The 23,158-nt window shown below is 42.4% G+C and overlaps 3 protein-coding genes across 8 annotated transcripts in view; 1 reads left to right on the top strand and 2 right to left on the bottom strand.

Annotated features, from left to right (window-relative positions):
* Positions 1-1,337: 1,337 nt before the first annotated feature.
* On the bottom strand, positions 1,338-14,762 carry LOC144003930 (serine/threonine-protein phosphatase 6 regulatory subunit 2-like). Of its 2 annotated transcripts, none has more exons than XM_077500663.1 (24): positions 14,290-14,762; positions 10,707-10,876; positions 10,274-10,528; positions 9,513-9,699; positions 9,291-9,428; positions 9,070-9,135; positions 8,882-8,994; positions 8,699-8,812; positions 8,051-8,177; positions 7,002-7,154; positions 6,710-6,934; positions 6,314-6,378; positions 6,107-6,222; positions 5,934-6,019; positions 5,628-5,708; positions 5,434-5,531; positions 5,299-5,356; positions 4,937-5,064; positions 4,726-4,847; positions 3,521-3,668; positions 3,314-3,402; positions 3,063-3,240; positions 2,706-2,813; positions 1,338-2,080 (listed from the first exon to the last, which is right to left on the bottom strand). In XM_077500663.1, exons 3-24 carry the CDS (start codon positions 10,498-10,500, stop codon positions 2,032-2,034), a joined length of 2,676 nt encoding a protein of 891 aa, XP_077356789.1. In that variant the 5' UTR covers positions 10,501-10,528; positions 10,707-10,876; positions 14,290-14,762; the 3' UTR covers positions 1,338-2,031. The 2 variants fall into 2 exon arrangements, with proteins under 2 accessions (XP_077356789.1, XP_077356790.1); XM_077500664.1 differs by having other exon boundaries at positions 5,434-5,513.
* Positions 14,763-16,972: 2,210 nt separating this feature from the next.
* Positions 16,973-19,874, top strand: LOC144003931 (E3 ubiquitin-protein ligase Hakai-like). Its single transcript, XM_077500665.1, has 6 exons — positions 16,973-17,082; positions 17,794-17,964; positions 18,036-18,139; positions 18,210-18,293; positions 18,371-18,444; positions 18,583-19,874. The coding sequence occupies exons 1-6, from the start codon at positions 17,070-17,072 to the stop codon at positions 19,547-19,549; spliced, it is 1,413 nt and encodes a 470-aa protein (XP_077356791.1). The 5' UTR covers positions 16,973-17,069; the 3' UTR covers positions 19,550-19,874.
* A 1,014-nt stretch (positions 19,875-20,888) lies between these two features.
* The window catches only part of sbf1 (SET binding factor 1), a 36,778-nt gene continuing 34,508 nt past the window's right edge, over positions 20,889-23,158 (bottom strand). For all 5 annotated transcript variants that reach the window (XM_077500657.1, XM_077500658.1, XM_077500660.1 and 2 more), the window contains 4 exons: positions 22,835-23,040; positions 22,620-22,707; positions 22,368-22,499; positions 20,889-22,146 (listed from right to left, as the gene is read on the bottom strand). In XM_077500657.1, the coding sequence (XP_077356783.1) occupies positions 22,048-22,146; positions 22,368-22,499; positions 22,620-22,707; positions 22,835-23,040 (525 nt within the window). In that variant the 3' untranslated portion in view covers positions 20,889-22,047. The remainder of the gene's footprint in view (positions 22,147-22,367; positions 22,500-22,619; positions 22,708-22,834; positions 23,041-23,158) is intronic.

Here is a 23,158-nt window from a genome sequence, read left to right as displayed (position 1 = left end):
TGGCCATTTCCTTCGGTCAATCAGTTTTAGTGAACCCCAAACTGCCCCAATAACGAGACAGACACAGCCATCGCTTTGGTATTAACGTGGCCAACCAAACACTTTTAATTTGTTTGAACAATTAATCATAGAACCTGATCACTGTCAAGTGATTTATTTTATTTTTTTTAATTTTTTTTTTTAAGTACGTACACCAAGAGGCCCGGAGCTCTGCTTGAACCCAGAACCTGCACTCGTTTTTTCCTCAATCCTGCAGCTTGAGATCAAATAAAATTAACATTAGAAGGGAGAGACGGGGGGGAAACATCACTACTTCCAGATGCCACTCATATCCTGTGTGCTTAGAGGAGCGAGAGGCCTTGTCTACACATAGCCGGGTCATTTGCAAACAAGACATATTTCTGCAGTTTGTCAAGTCATCCACACATCCAGTTTTTTTTTTCTTCTTCTTCATGAATAAAGTTTTCTGCAAACTGGGGATTGGTCGCTATCTCCGTATTTGTGTCAACTGTCATCACGCGATACACCTTTATCGTATACATACCTCAAGCAGATCTCCCCTTGACTGCTCTCCTGCTGATGGATCACCACACGGATCGTAGTTGTCGTTGGTTTCAATGCAAGTGACGTGGTAGTGGCGGGCAAGCTAGCCCATGTTTGTTCACACAAACTCAAGTATAAAAGAACAACTCATTTTGTGAAAGTGACGGCTATAGAAGGAAGTTCCTTATGATTGGACAATATTTGGCTAGCTACTGCCGCATGCTTTTTAAATAAATGTGCTTCAAAACGCACTTAAGGCGGTTTTAGGGTGGATGCATTTTTTTCCCCCTTACACTGGGAGGGGGAAATATTTGGCTTTAAAAAAAAGCCCGGCTACGTGTAGACAAAGCACAAGTTCGCTTGTAAAATAACCTGTAAATATAGATTAGCAATTGTGTATTAGGTAGATAGCGTTTGGTTGTTTGAAAACAAGAGGGAGAGGAGGTTAACAATACAATCAGAAGGTCTGAGCTCACTCGCAAGGTCGCTTACACATGCACTAAATAAAACTAAATTAAAAGGAATTCAATCGAAGCAAAACTACACCAAATGACTGCTAACTTGATTTCACCTCGTAAAATAGGTTGAATTTAAAGTTGAAAAACAAAAAACAAAAAAAAAAAACCTAATTGACGTTATTGCACATGAGCTAAAGACAGTAATACTAATACAGCTCTGTTCATTGACCCTCCTCCTCATCCTCATCCTCCATGACACATTCAGACAGTTTCTTTTAACGGCAACCAAAACAATAAAATAAAAAAAAATTAAAATTAAAATAGAAACCACAAATCTTGGAAGAGAGCAAAAACAAGATGCAATTTAGTGGAAAGAAACAACCTGCAAGAGCTGAAGGTGAAACACTGACATTGTGCTAGAACAATCAGGAAATTGCTGAACAAGTGCTTTGTCAAAAAAACAAAACAAAACAAAAAAGAAAATACAGGCTTATTGTGTTTAAAAAAACAAAAACAAAAACAAAAACGAAAAAAAAAAGGGGATAAAATAATGACAGAAAAAGTAGCCTGTGCTATCCCCAACATGATGCAACAATGTAAAAGCCGAACTGTCAGGTTGAAGCAGTAAAAGAGAGAAATCGTTTCGGACATTTAAAAAAAAAAATAATAATAATGATGTCGTTTACCCCCTAAAAGATTGCTGCTACATTAAAACCGCACGAAATCATGTGCAACATGGGGGGGAGGGGGGAGAAGAACGGTTTGAAGATCTACACGCTGTTCTGTGTTTTTGTCCTCCTTTTTCTGTTTTATATATATATATATTTATATTTATATATATATATAATTTTTTTTTTGTACATGTTCCGCCGCCTCGTTACTGGTGTCGATTGGCAGTGTCCAGGTCCAATAGCTTGGCAGAGTGATTCAGTAAAAACACTGGAGTTGCACTGAGGTTTATTTTGAAAGGAGTCACTCTGGGAGGAGGCTTACAGTTCGCTTTTGGGATCCGCATCGCTCCCGCCTGCGTTCACACTGGCCCGTTGACTGTCACTTCTTGGGACGCTGGCGTTTCCTCTCTGGGGTGCACAAAGTGAGACATCTTATGATTACACTTAAAACTTGGACATGGCTATTAAGCCAACGTGTGAAAAAAAAAAAAAAAAAAAAAAAAGGAAGTACATCCAGGACGATTTCCCGTAAAAGTTGCATTGCGTATCTGAGGACTTCTTATGAAATTATAAATTTATGTTTTGATTGTGGCCAGCTGATTAATTGGTCCGACATTAGAAATAATTTTTTACTTTTTACTTTACAAGATCAACTCACGGGATGGATTAAACACCTTTGCGGGCCTGATCCAGCCCACGGGCCTCATATTTGACACCATCGATGTACACAATCATGGTCCCATGTTTCATAAATGACTTTCGTAATTCACTTACCATTCAACACAAACAAACCACCTTCACATGAGGCTCAACAATTGAATTAGCCAAAACATTAGCCTAAATAACGTGCTAACCAGAGGTGTGTAGTAAGATGCTACGTTTACTTGAGTAACATTTTAGAAAAATCTTAACTCTCAAAAACTGCTACAACAAAGATTTCTATTAAAAAGTGATAAGGAAAATATTCACAGGCCATAATTTAGACACCCCTATTACTTGAGTGCAACTTTGTGTTGGCAGGATGAAATCTTACTTCCTGTCAGTCTGTGTGGTTACGAGCGATTCCTCAGGAGTTTGGTGCTCCAAGGCTTCAGGAGGATCTGACAGTGAGAGTTTCTCCAGGGACACATGAATCTCCTCGCTGTACACACAAGCACAACCGAGTTTCATTTTCACTTGGAGGTACTGGTAGAAATATCAGTATTGGTGGAAAAGTCCTCCGTCAACATACAAACTTGTATTTAAGCTGCAGAGATGCACCCAGTAATTTGCAGTTGCAGTTCAGCCTATATTTACCTCAATGTGGTAGTTTTTGGTTCAATTATAGTTGGTTACACACACACACACACACACACACACACAATCTCTTCATAAGAAGGAGACTTTGAACCTTGAGAGGTCGGCTGTCTTGCTGTCGGGTGCGGCGGCTGGTTTTGAGACGATGGTTGCTGGTGAGGCAGCGGCAATTTCCTCACTGCCTGAGCCTCCGGGCGAGTTGCCGTCCGAGGCACCAGGAGGAGTCTTCATCACGTCGCCCGAAGGCCCCCCGCAGGGCGAGGCGACGGCGTCTACTTGCACGAGGGCAACGGAAATTAGTTGCGTGCAATGAGATGATACTCTGCTAGTGCCAGCTGAACTCACCATCCTTCTGGTGGTTTTGTTTGGCTTGTTTATCTGCGTCGCTGCCTCCAGCATCCACGGGGGAGCTGCACCTGGGCTCCGTCTCTGTGCTGGAGGGGAGGAAACAACAGTTTAGATTATTGATTATAATCGGAAATATGATTTTTGGGCTATATGGTCAAACCCTAAACTTCCCAAGTTCAAGAGATACACATTAACCCGGCATACCTCGAGAATGGTTGAAACGCCGTGAAATTGGCCCAGCCCGTTTCCTGGATCTCGTTTCCACCACCCACGGGAAGCGCATCCCATCCTGATGGAGTCTGTGAAGCCACGATCCCATCAGAGTCCCTGAAATTTGCTGTCCAGCCTGGACCTGAAGACAGGATGTGGAAAACAAAACTTTGACCACCTTGAATAGGACTGTATGGGATGTATTTGAGAAACCGCAAATCCTCTGAATGAAAGCCGTAGTTTTTTCACTCTGTGAAGAAGCTAACGCTCGCTTCTTCTTCATTCAGGCCAGGAGCACAGTACCGCGTTTGTACCACTAGAGCTGGGAGGCCTGTTGCACTTTACTACCTTTAAAGCCAGGAAAGTGTATACGTTTTTTGTTTTTTTTAAATACAATTTTCAGTCCCTTAGCCTGGAATTGTATTTGAGCATTGATGACTGGCGCAGATTCGCAGGAGTTATGAAATAACAGTAGTGATAGACAACGCACTGAACACTTCAAACCAGTGGAACCAGTCGACAGTGATGTATTAAGACACAGGCTTGTAAATAATGTCGAAGATTTCAACAGCTTTGAAATGGAATGGAGGACGAATAATCACCACTTGATTCCCTGAGGTTGTTACAAAGGTGCCCCTGTGTTGAAGGTAAATGTACCTGGAGATGTTACACTTTTATTACATTTTTATTGAAGAATTAACTCTGGGTGCACCTTGGTACTGAAACCAGTATTTACGGTGACCCAAGCCAACACACTCCGGCTTGGGCAAAAATGTCAGTGACTGCACAAGAGATGAAAACTTTTAGTGGGCTATTTATCAGTATGGGGCTCACACAATATTTTATATTTTTTAAAATCATCAAACTTCACACAACGAAATAAAACAAAACTAACAAAATACAATAATTCAAACAAAAATTGTGTGAAAAGCGTATTATTCACACATTGTTTTATTGGATTTCTTTGTGTGAAGTTTGTTGATTTAAAAAAAAATTATATTGTAGGTTTATAAAAGCCAGAGGTGTAAGTTTTTGGAATTATGTTTCAATCTGCTTCTGTGGCTGAGATATCAATTATTTAGTAGGTTATTTAGGTTTCCAGGGGTGATTCTAAAGTGACCCAGAGGTTTTAGAGTTTTGCCAGGCGCTTCAGGCCTTAATGAGTTAACCAAATGCTTGATCTCATCTTTCCGCCTCACCTGTGTCTGATGTGTTCTGCTCAAAGTCTTCTTCCTCGTCGGATTCCGAGCCGCAGTCTTGCTCTTGTCCGCCATTTTCCAAGCTGCTCCGAGAGCTTCCTTCTGATGTTATGGTGGCAAACCTGGTAAGGGGGCACCAGGAGAGGTGAGATTAAAATGGAATTTGTAGGACCGTGTTCCCCAACCCACATTTTTTAAGAACATTATTTACCTTCTTCTGGATTTCGCTTGTGTTGCATAGTTGATCTCCTTTTCCTCCCAAATGTCCTCTTCCTCATCACCATCATCAAACTGATGTATCCTCTCCTTACAACAGGCCTCGAAAGCAGCTGCATTGGCCTGTGTTGCAAGTCAACACCACAATAAACGGACAACCATTTGCATGTGTGCATGCCATAAACTAAAAGCAAAGGTTGCTCTGAATAGGAAACTTACTATACAACTATACTGTAGCTGGGGAAATATATTTTAGCATAATCCTTAGTATTCTTATTTCCAAATACTTCACATAGAAATTTAGCAGGAATTTTCAACCACTTTAGAGCCCTACTTAGACACTTGTAGAATACTTACACTGTTATCATCAGAATCTAAATTGAAGTTTATTTCTGCAATTCTGTCAAATGTGGCGCTGAGAAAGGGGAAAAAAAAAAAAAAAAGTACGTTACAATAGAATGAGAGTTTCGTGACTTTAGTATTCAAACTCACTTAATGTTTTCATCGTGTTCACTGAACTCTTCGTCATTGAACCCAAACTGATCCACAAAGTTGGCCGTCATCTGCTGGATCTGATAGTCAGAGAAAGCCTGGGAAGTTCAGGGGACACCTTTTAGGGTGACGCCACTGCGTGTATTCTCGTCTATTTGCTAGCCCGTTTCGGTGTTAGCGTGTGTGTACCCTACCTGTTGGAGGGACAGGTCATTGGGGAAGGGGCTCTCCATGTCGTCATCCTCACTGGACGAGTGCATGTTGTGCGTACTCACCTGTAGAACACGGAGCGCATACATAAAACAAATGCACCAAACTATTGCTTCAACAGCAAATCTCTCGGTTAGGCACTATTGTATATGAAAGTTACAAGGTACTAGCCCACAATGTGTACATAGTGCTCAGTAAGCCTCATGGTTGAATTCATTTGTTTATGCTGAGGTACATACTATCGTTTCACACTTATCTAGCATTCATGTAAGTTGCAGTTATCTTCCTACCAGCTCTACTGTGTTCCTTCTGTTTGTTTCTCTCAGCGTCTCGTCCACAAAGCTCTCCCAGCGACCTCTGCAGTCCTCTGGCAGCTCTGTATCGTGACAAACTTAGTTAATAATGACTGAGCTCTTGCTATTTCGTATAAAAGGTGGCTGGATCAGCAATATTTCTTGTTTACCTTTGATGAGGTCAGCGATCTGGGCCTGTACTGGTCCCTTCTCCAGGTTCTGGACCACCATGTTGGAAATTCTGGTCAGGTGACCCATGTTGCCTCTCCTGGTGCCACCTTCAGCCCTGTGGAAGTAACAGCCACGTTATTTCAACCATGGAGATTTAATAAATTAACTGGATGAACAGATTTGTTTCACAGTAAAAACACACTCACTGTATTTTATCGTTCTCCTCCCAGGCATCAAGTATCTTTTGTACCAATCGACACTTCTGGAAAAGCTGCACATTTGACAAAAGAATGAAGGTGAAATATAGCATGTTTGTCAATGAGCGCAAGGGTATTTTCAGGTGGCAGAAAGTGATTGACTACTGCAGCTGCTGACTTGATCTGAAAACGATGACAAAACCTGCTGTGTTTGGGGTTGTGCTACCACAGATAAGTGAGGGGGTTAAATCGAGTGCAAGTCACAAACAGTAGTACAGCATCATCAGGTTTGCGCGAGACATTTTCTCACAGCTCACAATGTTTGCTTTGGTTGATTTGGCAAAACATAACGGTTAGCCTGCAAGCTAACATCAGCAGGACATCACACTACCAAGCTGTACTTACATGTGCCACAAGTGTATTGTGGAGGGAGGTCTGTGGGTCACTGGTCCCGCCCGACTCCACCACCTCCATGTGAGTTTCGGCGGCCGGTGCCACCTGTTGCCCGTTGTGGTTCTGAAGGCCCGGGTTGGGACGCTCCTCTGAGGAAGGGTGATTCAGGATGGCCGCCACACAGAGCTCCACTTGGAAGTGCAAAAAGTTATTCCACGAGTATTTGAAGAACAGATCCTGTGCAGAGGGACAAAGACAACTTAGTATTGTGCTAAGCTTGTGTCTGAATTGTGCTCCGGCCTACCAGTAAGAGGTTCATGGTGCCGAGGTTGCAGAGCCCCTGGCAGATACTGGGCGAAGTGGTCTGCAGGAGGGCAGCCACCAGTCGGGCCACGTGAAGGCGGGCGTTCCCCAGTGGCTGATCTAGAACGCCAACGGTGGTCAGTATTGCACCTTTCTGCAGAGGGAAGAGGATCATAGATAAAAGACCTTTCATGGATGCTGTGGGTTAGGGTTACCGTGCTTATTTCCCCTTTGTTTTATGTGTTAGTTTTACAGTAAACCTTTACTGGGAGTAGAGCTGGGCAATAAATCAAATTCATTCGATTAATCGTCATTTTAAAAATAAAATTGGTGAACATTTTTTGAAAAAAAAATAAAATATATATATATATATATATATATATATATATATATATATATATATATATATATATATATATATATATATATATATATATATATATATATATATATATATATATATATATATATATATTTTTTTTTTTTTTTGGCCATATTGCCCAGCCCTAACTGGGAGTAAATAATTTGAAGGAAGCATACCTTGATTTTTATTTGGAGAACAGTGCAAATGTGAGAGTGAGAACAGCAATTTAGGAAGGCAGTCAACTTGACCATTTGCAACTCAGCATACGGAAATTGCCACGGTTTTTGAATCAAGAGAATCAATTCTCTGTTTATTGCTAAAGATATCCATGTTTTATGGTTTTGGTGTTCATGCCAGAGCAATACTGTGCTTTGGTGCCATCCTGCGGCAACAAGGAGGAACTATGTTGAAGTGAGTGGAAGAGCTTCATTTTGACAAAAGTACTGTTTTAAGCTATTTTGTGCTACCTTGGTGCCAAGGAACTACGTTGAAGTGAGCTGAGCCACTTGTGAATTTTTGGCATTTTTAAAGCATGTTTTAATACATTTTAATGTGCTTAAAACATGTGGGAGGTGTCTATCACATGTATTGTGGGGGAGGTTCACATTTTATTGTTGGTGGATGTGGAGCATATCAGAATACACAGGAACTGATACACATTAAATTATCATCAACTGTATTGTTACCTTTGGGGGATCCAGAAGAAGCTGCTGGAAATCCTTTAAATGGGGCTCAATGGCATTTAAAATACTGCTGTTGACAGTGTAAGACCTTTCATAACCCTGAGAATACAGATCCATCAGCCCTTCCAACCTGGGGAAAAGATGAGACAATGTATGCCATCGTGTATTTTTGCCATCAGATTATCAGAGACCTTTTACTAAAACCTGGAACTGTTTTAAATTGTTCGTAAATATCCCCCCTATTTTGCCACCAGAGTTTACCCTTTTTTTTTATTAAGTCTTACCCAAACTCTATTTAATTGTAATTTTTACATCTGAAAAATCTCATACAGAATGAAATCCGCGCCTGTCAAGTTTAACACATGGCCTTTATTGTGTTGAATGAATGGCATCAGGTGGATACAACGTTGAAGTGTACCTTCTGCTTTCAACTGGAAGAGAATGTAAATGTACAGCCTGCCACTATACATCACCAGCATGGATCGATGAAACAAAGATACATTGTTTGTAGTAAATGAATACTTTTCAGACCAATTAAGTCAAATTGGGTAATTTTCTCACACCTGATAATCTCTGGTGTTTTGGTTGAGAAACACTGATTTATACAACATGACCATGTGTGCTTTATTTGCACATCACTCACACACTCACCCAGACCTCCTGGTCTCCAGTAAGGTAAGTAGCACTTGAGTTCCGTTAACAATGGAGGCCTCATTCCGCTCGCCCTCAAACATGTTCTTGAGGAGTCCCGCTACAGTTTCTTGTCTGGAAGAAGACATTTTGTTTACCAAACAAACAATACATGGATAATTATTTATAGTATGAGCGACTTACGACTCCAGCACAGCCAATAGCGGGTCAGCCTCCATGTTCTCCTGCATCTGATTGGCCTGGTCTCGGCTAAGGCGAATTATGTCACAAAGTGTTTGGGATGCGTTTGATTGTCTCTGACAAATGGGAAGGAAACAAAGTATTAAAAAAATAGATGCAAGGTACCATTAAAACGGGCTCGATGGACTTACCTCCTCATCTTTACCAGTATGGATAAGCTCGATCAGTCTTTGAACAAGCTTCTCTTCATTCAGCCACTGAAGAAACATAACAGTAACTGTGTTGTATTGTGTACAGGGTACAGTGCTTCCCCCACTATATATTGCAAATCATAGTTCATAATTTCAAGTAATCAATTGTTGTCTTTTTTTGACAGTATACAGGTAATTCTGAATTTAGAACAAGCGCTTACATGAAGGACCTCCTGCCTCAAGGGGGCAGGCTCCACACAACTGATGAGGCGAAGCAGCAAGTCCATCATAGCAGACGCATCGATGTGTTTCAGCACCAGACCAATGAAGCCTTCCTTCTTCTTGAGGAAGGTGATCACCTGAGGGCGGAGGATTGACCGACAAATGCCAAAATATGAGCATTTATGCCATTCCTTGGATGGATGAAGCAAATGCAGTTCTACCTCTTCGGTTTTCCGGGCAATGAGATTGCCGATGGTTTTGCTGAAGAAGCTGGCGAGCAGCGGGTTGAGGGGAGGGACCTGCTCCAGGAAGTGGTACAGCATCTCTAGGAGAGATTCTTCTCCGCCCAGCTTATCGTTTATGATGGACACGTCTGAGGTCAGGAGCTCGCATGCGATGTTGGGAAGCCTTTGGGAAGAACAGAACATTTATAGGCAACACTTAGTAATTGTCATAGGCTAGTTTATTGATTTGTTGTTGTTGTTGCAATTTTAATTAATATTTGTTGGCTTCCTTGTTTACATGCCGTGCTTGCACTTAAAACATGGCTGTAAACAGAAAGATCATTTACAAAATTTCAAATGAGCATCTTTTACATATAAATCATATGATCGATCTCCGCACATCCCATGTCTCTAACCCCTAGTAAACGGCAGATCGGAATGGATAACGTCGCATGTGAACAGGTGCCCGCAGCTCTTCATTGGGAATGATTTCAATCAGAATGGGAAAAATAAATAAATAAATAAATAAAAAAAACAACAACAAAAAAAGTCTCCATGTAAACCCGGCTAGTGATGTCAATGCATCAAGTGGCAACATAATGAATGATTACACTGCAAGAGAGTCACTAAAAATTGCTCTCGACATGTCGTTATAGACGTGACTTACGGGCTAAAACTGGTAGTATATTTACATTTCATGCTGATATAATAAAGATTACTCAACCTCTCTATTTCCATCACTTGTCTTGATTACTCACTTGAAGCGGCTCCTCTCTTCCATGTCTGCAGGTGGCTCTGTGGTGATGAGGCCAACCAGCTCCTGCATGCAGTGGTCCTGAGAGAGGAAGAGCAGCAGGCGACGGTTCTGGGCCTTGCACTCCTGCAGCACATCATCCTCCTCCATCAGCTCGCGCAACGTCACATCCTCCCGGTCCAGTAGCTGGTCGATGTGGGAGGTGGTGTGCAAGTCGAACTTCCAAAACATGACGGCTGCCGGGGTGGGCAACACAGCCCTGGAAAAAGAAAGGCCGGACAGGTACAAGTATCAAGTACACCATCAGAGGTCCAAAAACTCATTGCCAAAACAAGTGAACCTTTACATACTTTATACAGTACTTTATCACCCATCTGTGAAAACCATTCACTATCTGCCACGTGAGGCCGTTACAAAGGGGCTACGGAGGTACATACCAGTGAATGAAATTTGGATAGCTTTAATCAGACCTCCCCCGCGGGCAGGCAGGCATTGGTGTTCGTGCAGACAACAGAAAGTGTGGCGAGGCCTGGCATTTATCAGCATGGGTCTCCTTTTAAAACACAGGCCTCTTTAGGAGATGGGATGCTGGAAGACTCACCATAACCTGCAAGGAGGAAATCAAACAAATAATAAAACATCGTACATGGGAGAAACTGTACCATGGGCTCAGAATTTGCTTTGCTATTATGAATTTATGACATAAAGTAGGACATAATTGAATAGTTTCACAGTTAAGCTAAGAGTTGAGTAGTCATTGGAATTTAAATAAATGGGTACGTCCTATATGTTTTGATTTGTTTTTTTGAGTATTCTTTTTAAACCATTACAGTAGACTTAATTGATCAATGTTTCAGTACTTTTTTTCACAACTTGCTGTTCTTTTACAGGGAGGTGAGGTGAATGGAAAAATTTGCAAACAGGTTTTTGAGCCATGAAATTTACAAGGACATCCACTTTGACAGGAGACACCTTTCTGCGACTCCGCCAGTCTCTCTTTGTATTGAATTGTATCGCATCGCCAGAAAAATTTAGCGTTAAAGTATCGTATCGCTGGGGGTGCATCGAGATGTGTATCGAATCATCCTCAGTGCTGAGATTCACACCCCTAATAAGAATGCAGGAGACAGTCCATATGTGGCCACGTTTGCGGTTAACCAATACCCACAACAAACATCCACTTGTTCAAGGGTGCCATACTTTTATTCAGCAGGTTAGGAATGTCAGTCCTGAAAGGTGGATGACATCAAGTGGCAATTTCCTGCCTTCAGAGGTACTATCCGAGCCGTGACGGAGGCCGAACGGCACATGTGTGATCGGGTAAGCCAGAAAGGCAGGACAGAAGTGTGACACTCACTCTTTTAGCCTGCCTGTTAACAACAGCTTGAAAATTATTTTGTACCACATGATGTCATCACGGATGTAATTTTGTTTAATTAACTTCGCTGGGCTCAGTGTAAAATGCAAAGGTGGATTACGTTATGGCTTTGTGTGAAAAAAGTTTTTCAAACAAACGAGGCCTGCCGCTGTTGGTGTAAATCATACTCTGCTCATCACTCTTTCACTTAAACATCCCGAGTCGCAACCGACAGACGCTTTTCAACGGCTGGAATCAAACGATATAGCGCATGACAAAGGCCTCTATAATTACTGTATACAACTTTTAAGAGTTGCGCTGGTGGAAAGCGTGCACATTCACATTTGTTTTCCTCGAGTGGTTACTATGGAGGCAAACAGACCTAACCCAATTCAAAAGTGGAGCCAACACACAATAGCTCTGGGAACGGCGCACGACCCAACAGTTGATTGCAGAAGTTGATGGTGAACTTATGGAGGGGAATCAAACCCTTTCCCTTCTTTTTCTTGCCCTTATTTGCCCCTCCCCTGCACATGCAACAGCAGCAGGAGCAGGAGCAGCGTCCATCTGGCTTACATTTACAGAGTACACAAGTGCAATAATAACCTTACGAGTGCTCTCCGTGGACGGCGAGCTGGGACGACAGACGCTTGACTTTTACATCCAAAATAGAACCTGCGGGAGGCGACCGCAGCAACAACAATCGGCAATGCAAACATAACCGTTGAGGAAAAGAGGAACAATAGTAAAGACAAGCATTGTTGTGCACATACAACCAAGTGGAGTTGCCGGAGGCGAAAAGAATCCAGGGAAAAGGAATTGTACTGACTTCTTCCACTGGTAGACTACAAATGTACAGCCCCAAAAGTTGTGAGAGTAAACTTTTACGAGTATATCATCGTACTATGCAAAAGGTGAATGGCGCAAAGTTACGAGAATTGTGTGAGTGATTCCAGACTTGCCTACCTAAGCAAATTGTCAAAATTCCCACGCAAACATAAACAATTGTGTTAGAACAGCAGTCGCCATCACGCTCAAGATTTGCATCATATGCCGTCCTTATCTTAACGCAGCTACACATTTATGCTTATAATACAAAACTTTATAGTTGTAAAATTATTACCTTAGTCTTGTAAATAGCCACTTTTTTTTCCCCTCCGAGTACATATTTATTTTCTGATCCACGTGGCCCTATTACTCTTTTGTAATACTGTACATGGTTATCTAAGTATGTATTGAGTACCGACAGATTATGAAGAGCAGAAATCTCACATTTCAAGTTGTTCTAACAGTTTTGGCAAACATTACCCCCTCCATTTACAAAGCATAATTTCAGCTAACAGTTACATTTAAGTCATACATGTTTACCTATTACCTTAGTATTGTTATACTTAGATTTTCTTCAAATACAAGTGTAAATAAATAAAATGTTACATAAAACACAGCCTGTGCGGTTGATTAATTAGTGACTGACATGCATTATTTTGCGTTCATTTACAAATTACAACCGTCCTAGCAACCAAAATTTCAAGGTTAAGAACAGCGGGCAATCGACTAGCTTGCAGAGTGGCACTGAAATACGTTGGAAAAATGCATCCTCGATTGCCGCCAAATTACAACAATCCAAAGCCCAATGCTTTTCAATGAGCGGAGAGCTTCCTTTTCCCGAGTTGACAGCATGTGTATAAAGGAGAGTGCAGTTTTATTTTTCGGCCACATGTGGCAGTAACGATTTGAAAGTTAATTTATTCTATAGTGCAGCTTTAAATCGAGGCAACTGTACTACAGTATTCTTGTTTGATTATTATTTTTTTAAACCTTCAAAAATGACTTATTTAGGCTAACGATACGGTTCTATTGGTCTTGACTATATTGAAAGTAATGTATCCCCTGGGTGTAAACAGCTAAAACAACTTCATTATTAATTACGGTAAAATGAGGGATGAGAGCATTTTAACACTTCATACATGCACATTTGTCCCTAATATTGTTGGGAAAGGCTGCTTTAGAATGTCCAAAAAGGAAAGCTCGGCCTCAAAGGCTACTGGCAACCGAGGGTCGGATTTCTGTTTACTTGAACCCTAGCGCTACCACAAGGAACACTGTGAGTCTCTAGATTCGAATATTTTACTGTACACGCGGCATATAATATCCACGCATAAACGATGTGAAATGGGACCAAGTTACTCAAGTTCACGAGCATTTATCGTTAACACCACATGGTTCGGCAGTCGCTGGCCTCTACCGACTCAAAACGGCCTCTCTCTTACTACACAACGCTCGATAAAACAGCGCACATTTACACGAATTGGAGGCGAAATAGAGCCAAAATACAACAGGCTGTTTACTGGACTGGCAGCACATTTACAATGGCTGCCGAGATCGCCTTCACTGCCCTTAAGGGGTCACCCAACTGAACACAATTCGGATAAGTTAGTCGGTTGGCTGTGTGTGCGCTAACGTTAGCTTTTGAGTAGCAAGTTACTGGCGCAAGTTAGCCAGCTTTAGTTCCTCCTTCTACGTTGTGGTTAGCACGGAAGCTAATTAGCCGCTACGGATAGCGTTTAAGCGGAGTTAGCAGCCCCCCACCCACAACTTTAGGTGAAACTTTGTGACCGAACGAACGACAGTAATCACGTTATATCCGCCCCCGAGAAACTTACCTGTGAAGATCCTCCGCGTGCTGCTTTTTCTTTCTTGTCTGCGTTAGACCGTTACAGGGATTTTTTTTTTCTTCCCCCAGCCTGATCCCTTTGTCACTAGCTTCCCCCCAGCTAACAATTAGCCGCGTTAGCGTCACTGCATTAGCCTCGTAGTCGTCTGGTGATTTGTTTTGAAGAACAGCCTGGGTCAGCCTGCGACAGTTCGAACAGGAAGGCAGGAGGCTGCTTGTTAGCTTCAAGTTAGCCCGCGACGTTAAGTCCAAAACTTGGCTTTAAAATACACCCCGAAAGGCTGTTTACGGGCCTCGGACGTTTTGTCGGGTACCGATGACTCCGATATCTGTTCTTTCGGACGGAGCGCGTTTGATTCGGACGCAGTTCAAACGCGGAGCTAAGTTTAGCATGCAAAGCAGGAAAAACTCAGTCATATTTTTTCGAATCAAAATGGCGACGCGGGGTGGCGGGCACGCGCACCAGTGCCGCGAGGGAACGTGCATTTTGGAGAATGCACCGAAATCAGAACAAAAATACATTTTTAAATTCGTTTTTTTAACGACAATTATTATTATTATTATTATTATTATTATTAATATTATCATCATCATTATTGTGATTGCTATTATTATTATTATTATTATTATTATTATTATTATTATTATTATTATTATTATTGTTAGTAGTAGTAGTAGTAGTAGTAGTAGTAACAAAATTCAGGATATCCTGATCACTATTTTCCCCACATCGTTCCCATCTAAATTCAATTTTCAAAATTCAAAACTTTTTTTTATTTATTATATATATATTTTTTTTTTAAACAAATCTCTATCCACATTTTTGCCCGGTTTAAACCATTCCAACTTTAAACTGTAATACTCGTTCAATCAACACATTTGGAGCTACTGTATTTCAATTCCACAAATTGCCATGGCTGGGCAAAATTCTGATTTTAATTGAGAATGACTCGTAAATTTCAATTAAAATCTTGAATTTGAATTTGTCAAATTCGAATTGCAGTAACTAGAATAGACATTCCTTGAAATTCAAAGAAATTCATAACGCAAAATTGCATTAAAAAAGTGCATTTAACAATGAAGCAGCTTAAATATATAAATTGGCGATTTCAGGAGTTTCCCAAACGGCCAACCCATTTTCAGGCCGAGACCCCTACCTACCACTTCATTTACCAGATTTGCTTGCTTTATCTAAGTCTTTAAAATGGCTGCCCAAACATTTTTGACATTTTGTTTGAATCACACTACATTGTCTCATTTTCACTTATATGTGATGAGAATAATTTCTCTGAATTTCATTTAATTAAATTCCATCCATCCTCTTAACCGATTGTTCCTCACAAGGGCCACGGGGGTGCTGGAGTCTATCGCAACTGGCTTCGGGCAGTAGGTGGGGTACATTCTGAACTGGTTGCCAGCCAATCGCAGGGCACACTGAGACACACAACCATCCACACTCACAATCACACCTATAGGGACAATTTAGACATTTCAATTAACGTACCAGGTGTTTTTCGGAATGTATGAGGAAACCCGAGAAAACCCACACGGGCACGGGGAGAACATGCAAATTCCACCCAGGAAGGCCGGAGCCCGTCGTATTCAATCTCTCGGCCTCAGCACTGAGAGGCAGACATGCTAACCAGTCAACCACCTGAACAGACCGAAGTGAATTCAACTCCACTTCCTGCAATTCAAGCTCAATTCAACATTCTGTGGGGTGGAGCAAATACAAATTAAAATTCATCCATTGAATTGGATTTAATTCTGAAATTTAGAATTGTACCCAGTCCTGCAAATTATATTTGTTTGGGCCAATTTATCAATGATAACAAAAACAGACCATAAGAGTAGAATTTAAGATCTGATGGAGACCAAATTTTTCTTGATATTTGACCATTCAGAGCTTACGTCACAGGTCAAAATGGCCGCCAGCTCAGTGATTTTAATATTTTGATTGCAAAATGTCCTGGATTGGCTGGAAACCACTTCAGGGTGTACCCCGCCTACCGCCCGAAGCCAGCTGGGATAGGCTCCAGCACCCCTGCGACCCTTGTGAGGAAAAGCAGCTAATAAAATTGATGGATGGATTTCAAAATGTGATGGAGTGTCATTTGACTACTAAGGCCTATAACAATCTGCCTGGTTTGTATGCTATAGTCACAGAAAAGAGCAATAGGCTACAATATGTTGCTTTCATCGTGTGAAGGAAGCATTTTCATTGCGCTGCATGGTGGAAATAACAGAAATGTTTGGAATTGTCAAAAACCAAAATCACTTCACAAGTTCTTACAAAAATGATATGGCATTGTACTGCCAACAACGGTGCTTGGAGGCATTCTGTGTGCTCAATTGTGTCACTCACTTAATTTATTAAAGTAAACAAGAAATTAAGAAAACATGGTGGCCACGATTGATTTATTTTTTTTCCAACTTAAGGATAGTTCCAAAACATGTCATGTAAAAATGGAGATGTGAGAGTGCTGAAAATGTATAATACACGTACTATATATATATTTTTTTAAGTGGGGCAATGAGAAAACATTTCTTGCCTCCTCCCCGAATATATATGTACACTTTTACACGAACGTACTGCACTTGCCCAGCCCAATTTTATTATTCGCGGATTAATTTCCAAACAATTATGGTTCTTAAACGGAAAAACGTTCGTTATGAGTCATGATGACTCGCCTTGTTCTTCCGTCAGTCCTCCCCCGCCCGCTCCTCTCGCTTTAATCCCACAATGCACAGCGCCGGATCACTCCGATCATGGACCAAAACGGTAAGTGTTATTTTTTTCCCGATCCCTCTCGTCAATAAGCTGCTGTTCGTGATTTTTTTTCTGCTGTAAAATATATGTATATATCGCCTCGGAGTGGAGCATCATTCAGACCAGAAGATGGTCAAAAGTGCCGAATCGCGTTGTTAGCTTTTAGAAGCTAACGTTGCGTTTAGCATGGGCCATCTTAGCGTCAACTAGCCAACGAGCCCGCCTCTTCGTCGGTAAAAGTTAAAAAGAAAATACACAATTTGAAACATTTACTACGGGCTTTAATGGCAACCACGGGGATTTAAATGAGGAATTAATCCATATGCAAACTGTAGAACTGTTTGTCTTTTTTTTTTTTTTTTTTTTTTTTTTTTTTTTTAAGTGGTGGTGAGAATCCTATCGGAATGCTAACCTAGTTGTAGATGTTTCAAGAGCTAACAGGACACATTTGATATAATTGGGGTTGTATTTTTCAAAAATTCATTTATTATTTTTCCTGCGTTGTCTTCATTAATGTCAGAGTTGTAAAGTTGTGGTTTATGAGAGGCCCCGCAGTGAAAAAGAAAATTATGTTCTGTACTTTAAAAAAATATTTTCTTGTTACACTCACTGTTTATTCTTTTTCCTCAAACTTTTCTGCTTACTATCTGCGGCTTGGATGCACAATTGCACATACCTTGGGTCAAAAGTTTTCTCATTTTGATCCTCCCTCCCTCTTGGCAGACAATGATCTCCAAGGAAGCGATGGCTCGGGAAGCCTGGGCGGTCCGGATGTCCGCAGGCGCATCCCCATCAAGCTCATCTCCAAGCAACCGCTGAGGACCAAACCTCCACCCCGCGTCCAGAGGCCCGGCAGCAGGCCGCCACTGAAAAGTGAAACCGCGGAAAAAGACGGTACGTGTCTTTTCAACTACCACAAGCTCCTCATTTTTGTTCGCTTATGTAATTCATTTTGATTGTCGCAGACAACTTTGGCTTCAAGCAAGAGAAGTTTGACTGTGGCGGTAAAGCGGGAGATGTGTTTGCTGGCCAGAGGAGATACCCACAGCCACTGTTTTGGGACTATAAGGTATATTAAAACTTAAAGGGTTCTGTTTTGTGAGTGAATATATTCTAATCTCTTGTTCCCATGGCAACAGTTGAATCTAATCGGTGAAAGGGATGAAGTCCCAATTCATTTCTGTGACAAATGCGGGCTTCCTATCCAGCTGTACGGACGAATGGTACGCAGCTAACATTTTGAGTGTGTTCTTGAACAAAAGAATGAGTTGTAAACTTTGACCTTCATCGCTCTCACCAGATTCCCTGCAAACACGTCTTCTGCTACGAATGTGCTTTGCTACATGAGAAAAAAGGAGAGAAGCTGTGCCCTGGGTGAGATTTCATGGAGTTGTGTTGTATTTTATGTTTCATTGAAAAAAAGTGTCACAATTTTAAATACAACTGAACTGTTAAATGTGCTGTTGAACAATTTTCAGTGGCTGCTTGCATGACTGCATGTTTTGTGTTCAGTCTGACCATGTACAGCTGCACAGACCCGGTGCAGCGCATCGAGCAGTGCCAGCGCGGCTCGCTGTACATGTGCAGCGTGGTGTCGGGCTGCAAGCGCACCTACCTTTCTCAGCGGGACCTCCAGGCCCACGTCAACCACCGCCACTTGAGGTCGAGCAAGTCGTCGTCGAGCCGCCAAGAGGCCGTGCACCTGCCCCCGGCGTCCGACGTCCCCGACCGCTTCCGCGTGCCCCCGCCCCACTTGACCAAGAACCACGTGCACCAGGCCAACCTGCACCCGCACGGCGGCCACGACCCGTACGGGCAGCCGCCGCCCCCCGGGCCCCACGACGGACCCCCCGAGACGTACCGCATCGCCACGGTGACCACGCGCAAACACAGCAACCTGATCACCGTGCCCATCCAGGATGACTCGGCGTCGTCGTCGGGCCCGGGCCAGCCCCCCCACCACCGCCCCGGGGACTATCCCGGGCAGCCGGCCGTGGTGTCGCACGCCCACCACATGATGGCGCCGCCGCCGCAGCAGCACTTTGGGCCGCCGCCCCCGCCGCCGCCCATCAGCCACCCCATGCAACACCCTCCCCAGGGCTCCGCGACACCCCACATGGTGTACAACCAGGCCCCGCCGCCCCCCATGTCCACAGCCCCGCCTCCAATCACCCCGCCCCCGGGGCACATCCTAAGCCAAATGCCGCCCTACATGAACCACCCGCCCCCGGGACCTCCACCACAACACAGCGGACCCCCAGTAAATGCGCCCCCTCCTCATCATTACAACCCTAATACCATGCAGCAGTTCCCCGAAGACCAGGGTACCCTCAGCCCGCCGTTCAACCAACCGGGAGGTCTCAGTCCCGGAATGTGGCCAGCTCCCAGGGGTCCGCCGCCTCCGCGGATGCAGGGACCTCCACCTGGGCCCGGACCCCATCATCCGGACCAGGGCCGCTACCGACCTTATTATCAGTAAACTGCTATCAACATTTTAGTTTTGGAAATGTTCTAAATTGACAACTTTCCATAGAAATTAAACGTTAAACATTTTTTCCACACAAATTTTCCTGGCAAAAAAAAGTCAAAAGTATTTTTAATTATGGTCGCTATTTCTAGCAAACATATTTCTGAATGAACAGAATTCCCATGGAAATATTCCGATTTAAAAAATGTTGGGAATTTTGCAACCCTACTAGTCTGTACCACTTGTATGAAAATAAATGTGATGGTAAACCTCAGGGTTGTGGGGTGTTAAGTAGGTATATTGATAAAAACTGCCATGCGAGAGCTTGTGGTGCCTATTTTTAGTTGTCTTTCCACTGAGCAGACAATAGACTTGGGGAAGAGCAGCCCCTCCACCTTTTTTTTTATTATTATAAAAAAAAAAAAAAGTGCTTAAAGTAATGTTTCTGTATGTTGTAAGTCTGCTGACCATTATATCCTGGTACTTTGATATTTTAACATTCAAATTTCACACGCTCCTGATCTTCACAATGAAATTGTTTGACCAGCAGGTCTTAAAAATCCATTTTCATAGTCCTGTTGGGTTTGCGTGCCAAGGTTGATAGAAAAGTGACTTTGCATATGTTTTGGCGGTTTTTGCTTTTAACTGAATGTCACAAATAAAATGTGATCAGCACTAAAAAGAGTGAGTCGTTAAAGATTCAAGGGTGTTTGCAAGGGATAGGTGGAATTAATACTTTAGAAATCAGTTTAAGTATTAAAGCTTAAACCTAGTTTCAAGCAATAGTGGGAAAAAAAAAGACATATTGCTAATTTGGTTTTAACAATTTTGTCTCAATCTTCTAGATTGTATAGTAGAAAATTCTTGTAAATGATTAATACTTTAATTTGAAACACTTCAAATTGTAGTTTCTATACTATAAACTACTACAGGGCAACGCAACATAGTTGTAACAGGGGAATTTGTATTTGATTGTAGAGAACTGTAATGTCTCCTCCCAAAAGGTTTGTAATTGCACATACATGCCACAAGATGGCTCCTCAATTCAACTTAGTTTCTTGGAACCAAAATGCCACAAGATGGCTCAACTTGTCTTAATAAAGCCCATCAACTCACTTCAACACAGTTCCTTAACACCCAAGCAAACAAATTACAACTTTTGACTCAAGTTCAACGGAATACCAAGTATGAGTGCCCCTCGAGGTTAAATTGCATAATCACAAGGCAGCACTTCGGAACCAAGCCACCACATTTTCTGAAATGGGCAGATAACTGAGGATTGTTTCGTTTCCCACTTGCACTAGTGATCACAACACTTTGATGTTATCACAAATGTTAATAAAAGGCCTCCTTAGGGTGTCATGTGTCAGACATTTATTTCAACTGCATTCTAGCAAGTTTGATCCAATCAGCCATAAAAAAAAAAAAAAAAGTAGCCTACAGGCTTTCACAACACACATTTCCACTCTTGCATGAATGGTGGGAACTGAATAAGGACAACTGTGTTTATATTTAAAAAAAAAAAAAAAAAGGGGGGGGGGGTTACTTGCACAGTACAAAAAAAAGCATTAGTCACATTAATACAGAAATAAACCAATGGCACATTGAATTCCTAGCATTTAAAAGTGGTGCTTGAGGAACTCGTAAAGGGAGAAGTTAAATAAATTACTACTATAAACGTTACATACAAATCTGGAGTAGTATATACAAATAGGAGTTAAAACGCCCCCCAAAAAAGAAAAATCTACAATTTTGAATAAGAAAAAAAAAAAAAAAGTCATGTTCAACAACGACAGCAGTATATTTTACATAGTGGGGAGGAGATCTTAACAAGTGTGTGCAAAGGAAGAACACAGGTGAATAAGTGATGCATTTGAAGGACCGAGGGTCATGTGACCAACATGTACGTACATTTATGGGCCAAATGGGTTCATTTTTTTTTATGCTTTGGGGTGTCATTTTTCATGGGAACTCTGGAGTTTCAGTCACAAATATGACATGGGGATCCATAATGCAGCTGTCTGCCTTTTCCACCCCATATCACATCTTTTTTTCCCCCCTTCAATACCCCTTAATTAAACGTTTGTTTATAGTGGTTAGTGTAACGGGAACGGAACTTTTGTCCACTTTGTAAACACTCGCAGAGGTGATCCTGACGGGCTTTCACAGTATATCTTTCTTGAGATTGTGGTGGCACAAAACAAAAAACAAACAAAAAATCCTTCATGAACCATCACTGGTGGTCCCAAAAAGGGATCCAACAGCTCCTCCGTCATTCCTCCCCCTGAGTTGTTTTTTTTTTTCAAAGTTAAATTGTGAAGAAGAGGAGGGGGCATAGGGTTAGTAAGAAGGAGAGTCAGGAAGAAATCTTCATGCCGGACGCATCGCACAAAATGAGGAATGGTTCCGTGTGGTCGGACCGCGGCCCTACCTCCCCCCTCGCCCCGTTTTCTTCTTTTCTACCAAAAACACTGAGATATAGCAGTTCAAGAGTCCGGGCCGCATCCCGTCTAGGCGTCCGACAGGCAGCTCTGAACACTGTCCATCCACAGCTGAGCATTGAGGCTGTCCTGGGCGCAGAAGTTGTACACTCGTTTGGTGGTCTTGAGCTGGGGGCAGGTTGGGGGGGGTGGGGGCACAAAGGTCAGGTTTAGAATATTCCATAAATTCATGTTAGCGTGCGTTTCATACGGAATGTATGTCATTTTGGAAGAACAATGATTTCCTTTTTTTTTTTTTCCCCTTTCTTCTTTTCAATAAAAACTAAAAAACTAAAAAATGTGAAGCCACTTAAGACACTTTTCATTACGACACCAGGAGAGGGACTCACATCAAAGAAGGCTTTCTCCTCGATGTTTTTGGGCGCTCCCATGGCGGGCGTCCCCAGAAGGACTGTTTCCACGTCGGCCAGCTCGATGACGCCCTTGCACTCTTTGTCCTGCCTGCTCTCGTAATATCGCAGCTGTGTTACATGACGAAGAAGAAAAAAAAAAAAAAACATTACCAAAAAATGTCCATGAACAGACTCATTCATGATAATTACGGAACAACACCATCGTTGAACTTTTTGTTCCAGTCCTACCTGATGTTTTGTCTTGTCCAACACAAACCACCGTGGTTTCCACGGTTTCAGCAGCGCACCTTTCTTGAATAGAATGCCTTCGAAACTTCTAAGGTGGCAGAGAACAAAGCAATGCGATTTCGATGGGCTTTGAATGCTTTTGTAAAGGAGCACTATAGACAAGGGTGCACACTGCAAACTGAATGCAGTTCAAGTCTGTCAGCGCGCACGCGTACCTGTTCTCGCTCTCGGTACTCTGGAACTGGCTGTAGAGCGTGCTGGTGCTGGGGCGGCCCGCCACCGGGGTGGAGGTGGCGCTGGCCTCGCAGTCCAGGGCCAAGTTGATCGAGGAGCCCACGCTGCTCTCCTGCAAGTAGACGCCCTGGGAACGCCGCTGGTGGCTCAGGTTGGACGACATAAGCAGCGAGCTGGAGAATGACGGCTGCGAGAGGAGCACGAAAACGAGAGTTGGAAAAGATTGAAAAAAAAAAAACTTTACTACAATCTTTATTGTGTAGAATGTTAAGGACATTTTTGTATTTAACCAGATTTGGGAAAAG

This window comes from Festucalex cinctus, chromosome 16, assembly GCF_051991245.1.
Source record: "Festucalex cinctus isolate MCC-2025b chromosome 16, RoL_Fcin_1.0, whole genome shotgun sequence".
NCBI classification, from domain to species: domain Eukaryota; kingdom Metazoa; phylum Chordata; class Actinopteri; order Syngnathiformes; family Syngnathidae; genus Festucalex; species Festucalex cinctus.
Note: the sequence above shows the minus strand (reverse complement) of the source record. Positions and strands in the feature narration are given on the sequence as shown.

Excerpts from the sequence above, each read along its gene's own strand:
- LOC144003931 (XM_077500665.1), top strand. Across the intron at positions 18,140-18,209 it reads CACTGTTTTGGGACTATAAG|TTGAATCTAATCGGTGAAAG; the intron begins GTATATTAAAAC and ends CCATGGCAACAG. Across the intron at positions 18,294-18,370 it reads TCCAGCTGTACGGACGAATG|ATTCCCTGCAAACACGTCTT; the intron begins GTACGCAGCTAA and ends CGCTCTCACCAG.
- LOC144003930 (XM_077500663.1), bottom strand. The coding sequence starts at position 10,500 with ATGTTTTGGAAGTTCGACTTGCACACCACCTCCCACATCGACCAGCTA. Across the intron at positions 6,379-6,709 it reads ACAATACACTTGTGGCACAT|CTTTTCCAGAAGTGTCGATT; the intron begins GTAAGTACAGCT and ends TCAAATGTGCAG. Across the intron at positions 2,814-3,062 it reads AAGACAGCCGACCTCTCAAG|CGAGGAGATTCATGTGTCCC; the intron begins GTTCAAAGTCTC and ends TTGTGTGTACAG.